This window comes from Opisthorchis viverrini, assembly GCF_000715545.1.
Source record: "Opisthorchis viverrini unplaced genomic scaffold opera_v5_32, whole genome shotgun sequence".
Taxonomy (NCBI): Eukaryota; Metazoa; Platyhelminthes; class Trematoda; order Opisthorchiida; family Opisthorchiidae; genus Opisthorchis; species Opisthorchis viverrini.
The window spans coordinates 475,606-480,483 of record NW_008751687.1 but is presented as its reverse complement, the minus strand read 5'-3'; the positions used below and the strand labels follow the sequence as shown (position 1 = coordinate 480,483).

At 47.0% G+C, this 4,878-nt stretch overlaps 1 protein-coding gene across 1 annotated transcript in view; it reads left to right on the top strand.

Annotated features, from left to right (window-relative positions):
* T265_02504 (hypothetical protein) overlaps positions 1-2,849 on the top strand; it is a gene marked incomplete at both ends in the record, with an annotated part of 47,226 nt that extends 44,377 nt beyond the window's left edge. Inside the window, one exon of the mRNA XM_009166767.1 lies at positions 2,218-2,849. Within this exon, the coding sequence (XP_009165031.1) occupies positions 2,218-2,511 (294 nt within the window). The remainder of the gene's footprint in view (positions 1-2,217) is intronic.
* Positions 2,850-4,878: the final 2,029 nt, after the last annotated feature.

Sequence of the window (4,878 nt, the reverse complement as noted above, 5' to 3'; positions counted from 1 at the left end):
CATTGTCGAAAGTAACCAGCACATTGAAACCAAACGGGGTGGTTGGCCCTGTCTGGAGTTGCTGAACTCTTAGCTCACCCAGACAGACGTCCAGGCTACCCGGTCGGCACCACGAGGAGGTGGTTCAGCTCGCCGACCTGTTGACACTTTTAATCGTCAGAAGCGGCACTAGTGTCTGGCGATGAAAATTCTTGTCCCTTACAAGGGCTTTATGGGCATTCTTCCGTGGGCGCGTACATGTCTGTGGCAAACTCCCTCTTGGTTTCACCACATCCAGTAGTGTCAGGGAAGAATGTCATCTGTCACCTGTGTAATCGATATGCCGTCTGAGTCTTCTTTACCTGCCTCTAATAATTCGGGAATCGAACTACTCGTAGGCGTTCACCCACAGACTTTAATTACGCCGACGTTATTGGACCTCCTGGACAATACTCTCTATAAATGCTTCGCAACTGCGAAGTGTAAGTACAGTATTGAGTGGGATCAACCCAAAACTCATGCTTGCAGGTGAACTGATCGATATAGATTAGTTATTTTATCTGGACAGCTTCGTAGGTCCCGACAGTCTTGCGAAAGACGGAATCACTCCTGAGGTTAGGAGGGCCAGACAGCACTCGCTAACATCCGACATGTGGGACGCTGACATGATATCGACTTGACCATCAAAGGTAGAGCGTGAATGCTGCGATCCGGTCTATGCAACTTTATGTATAATTGATGTATCCGTTGTTTATGGAAGGCCGAGGGCTTTCTGTGTTTGGTCATCGGTGCCTCCGAAGCATTGTGCAGGTTTGTTGAGAACATCAGATGAGTGGTTCGGGTTTCGGATTTTCGGAGAAGTACACTCTCCCTCGATAGAGCGAATTGTCACACTTCACAGGTTTCGCTGGTTAGGCCGTGTACTTTGTACGTAGGAAGACTTTTTCCATCGTAGATCCCTTTTCGCTCAGGCTTATGTTGGATGCAGGCGACTCAGAGGTGGTCAATCCATGACTTGACAATGAAGTATGAAAGTCCTTACCAATAAACTGCTCGCGTTCGTTACTGGCGCCTCCCAGGATGGAGACCGCGGAACGAGGTGAAACAATGCTTAGTGACCCTAACAGATATGGTTGTATCACGTAACCAGTTTTACATCAGAGCTATCGCTTTCAATCCGTAGCTCTCACCCTCAGCCATGCCGGACAAACAGAACCACCCGACGTCAACACAGCGCATGGCTGTCATTCCTCTTTCATTCTTCGCCTCAGTGAAGCAGGCTGTAGCAGCTGGAGCCACTGTACTTCGGTGCACGGTTGGTGAGCTGACTGACTGACGGGTACGCTGAATTTTCTTTTTTCTATAGCTTCTCGTCATTTCTGTGTGTGCGAATATTCACAGCTGGATCAAATAGTTTTCAATAACTCTCACCATAATTTGCATATTCTATGTTGAGTGGTGTACATCGCCGAACGGGGAGCTGAATGTACTATGATTCAAATCGATGAAGTGACATCTTTAAACTGCCCCTTGTGATGTGCGCAGCTAGAAGCGTCTAAAGCCGCAGGCTTCCGACCAGAAAATATTTACACGAGGGAATGTGCGAAGTTCATTTCGTCTTCTGATAACGCGAGTGACAATGGATTACCTAGGCGCACAAGCTCGAAAACCTGTGAAGTATTCCTACTAAGATTTCGTGCTGTGAATTAAGTGAATCTTTTCTTGGAAACGGAGAAGCGCCGTACAGTTGATAGCTCGAAAACCTGTGAAGTATTCCTACTGAGATTTCGTACTGTGAATCTTTTCTTGGAAACGGAGAAGCACCGTACAATTGCTTCATTTTTGTTAGGAGTTATCAGCAGTGCGGATCTGGTGAACCTTCTGAGTGACTCGACCTCCCGGCTACTCAGCCACGAGTAGCAAAGTGTGATTAATTCAAATCTGGACAAGATGTAGTGCCACTCGTCTTTCTTTCTTTGTTCTAAAAATGCCATCCGAGCTATTTACACTTTACACAGTAGTCGTTTTAGTGTACTTACAAGTTCGGTTTGAGTATATTAGTGAAAGATGAACCAATAGATGATAAATTGCGGTCCCGTGTACAATGGCCTCTGTTCACAACCATACGTTTAAGTACTACAACAATTGCATGAATGCTATCTTGTAGCTCGGAGCGTGTATTCACGGTGACCAACAGCTTCAACCCGTCCAACCTACTTTCTTTTGTTCGATTTACAGTGCTCCAACTTCGACCCGTTCCTGGACGACTGTCTCGAGCTGGCTAAGCGTGCTTCCCGTCTCGGTGTCTCCGTAGACATGCGAGTTGTCGACGATCTACCTCATGCGTTTTTAAACTTTGCTCCCCTTGGTCCGGAATTCCAGTACGCCAACAAAGTTTGTATGAACATGCTCAAGAGCTTGTTTGAACGTGATCCTGAAAACCCCTGTAGTCCCAATTCATCTTCCGAATCCTCCTCACCTGCTGGAATGAGCAAATATCACTCATTTGATGAGGACTTTGTTGCGGAATGACACATGCGCGCCGTTGTCTCCCTGTTTCGGATCAACCAAAGCAGGACAATGTTATGTGCATATTATCACCACTGGACGAGTGAACTATGCTCACTATATTTCTCCATGTGTAAAAAGTCACTTTAAGCTACTGGTGATCAACCGTTTACATTTTCTAACAGTCTTTCATTATAACACAGTTTATTATCCGTTTCTACCCACTTCCTACTGCATCTCTAGCGGATTTCGGTTCGTTTAAAAGCAACTTTGTACTTCATGAGATTTATTTTATCCTTCACTCGCTTTCCGTGGTTTTGCCAGATTATCAAAACACGTTCAGCAAACTCTGAATATAATTCACCTCAATGTGTTTGTTCCTCATTCCACTCTTGGTCGCCGCGGGCAAAAGCGCTCACGGTATTTTTTACATACAGTCCCTCCTCAAGCAGGGTCGAGTCTATGAAGACGACAGGTTGTCAGAAGACGTCAGAAAACCATGTCTACGTGATGGGCCTGAAAGAGCGAAACGACTTTTGTTAGACTATTAGTTAATCAGGTGGCTGTCGATTTGTTCGATAAGCTTGGTATTTGACTTGCAGATGTCTTGTCACCACTAGCGGAAACATAATCAGTGCGCTATCGTTGAACTGTCAGCGAGCTTTGTTCACAATTCCCATACTACAAATAGAGCGCATGGTCTCCCTCCGTGATTGCCGTCTTGTTTATTCACCATTCTGTACCTACGTAGATACTGTAAGCAGTTTCAATCGCCGAAAACGACATCCACTCATGGCTAATCAGGTATGATCAGCATTCGCTCTCAGGAACATGGGAATATCCACGCCGACCGCGCACCCGCAATTTGGTACTAGAATTAACGTTAACTTGGTAGATTTCTCCAAAAACTCAACCTATGTAGGACAGCATCATGGCAGGAATTTTTGATCAAACGCTGTCTTTTTGTATGCTAAAACGTAGGGACTATTCTGGTTTTTTTTTAATATTTCTACAAAGGTATCCCCAGTGGCATCGCTGGCCAACAAGCAAACATGGTTTGTCTTTCCCAGTGTCTCTCCGACGAAGTTGTGCTGAAAATATCTTTACCGTACGCCATAACTCGCCACTTTTCCGGCTCGTAGATATACCTTATCGGGACGAAAGTATCCGTTAGATTTCTCCGTTTATGGCAATGACCAGCGCAGCTAAGTTTGCTGGTAATGGCTTTATTACTTCGCTGCAAAGCCATTGTTTGACCACCTCTGGCTCGTTTCCATCCTTCACGTTATCGTGCGAAAAGAGCCCCTCGAGAAAGTTGGTCAACTGGCATACGCAGCACGTGGCCAAGCCAAAGCACCCTATGCATTGAGCGCCACTAACACAGATCTTTTCACCTTTTTGCCACCTTCATCCACATCCTCACTGCCACCACAGTATTGGTTTACTGTGGAAAGTTGTTAGGCTAGCTCAGATCGGTGATGTTGAGTTATCTTCGTTCTTCGAAGATAGTCGATTGGCATGCTTCTAGCTAATTTTCGAGGGCCTGAAGGGAAGCGAACTGTCAGGCGTGCACCTACCATGACTTGGTCGGAATCAAGTGGTGTACCCCAGAAGAAACGGCAGCGTTGAATTGTGGCCCTCCCCCGGTGGTCCACGTGGTCCAACTGGGTACATGGTTGATTTGCAGTTGGTGGCCACAAGGTTACGTGATTCGAACGTTTATGTTGAAAGATCGCACCTGTCAGAAGCAATTAATGGTCAGCACGCAACCGAAGGAGTCTAAATCCGTTGTCTGTGCGGCGAGCATCGACTCCTGAACGAGCACACAAATGTGATTCCAAGGAGCTCAGATGACCTACTTGAGCATTAGACTCGCCTGCAAGGATTAATGTCAGTGCCTTTTGCTTGAGGAATGAAAGGAGCTCAACCTACTTGAGCATTAGACTCGCCTGCAAGGATTAATGTCAGTGCCTTTTGCTTGAGGAATGATCCCCCGACCTAAAGCTAGCTGCTTGGATCGCCCAAGGGTGACCGTGACCGCCGGCGCATTATCCGATACGATCGAAATACTTTTAAAACCAAAGAGCCCGGTGCTGCTTAAAAGGGCCCTGCCGTGCGCAGCCGCATCAGGAATGAGACAGTAATGCCTTCTTCCCTGCGCCAACCCCTGCAGCCGAGCAGGTCAGACTATTGAATCATCGGCTCTGGGCAGGGTCCCCAAAGAAAACCCTACATTCTCCCACTGCCCCGTGGGTCAGACTTTTGAGTCAGAGGCTAGGGTCAGGGTCCCCGAACAAAACCCTACGTCATCCCACTGCAGTGTGGGTCAGACTTTTGAGTCGAAGGCACAAGGTGGGGTACCTCAACCAAACCCCCATCCTCGGCCCGGGC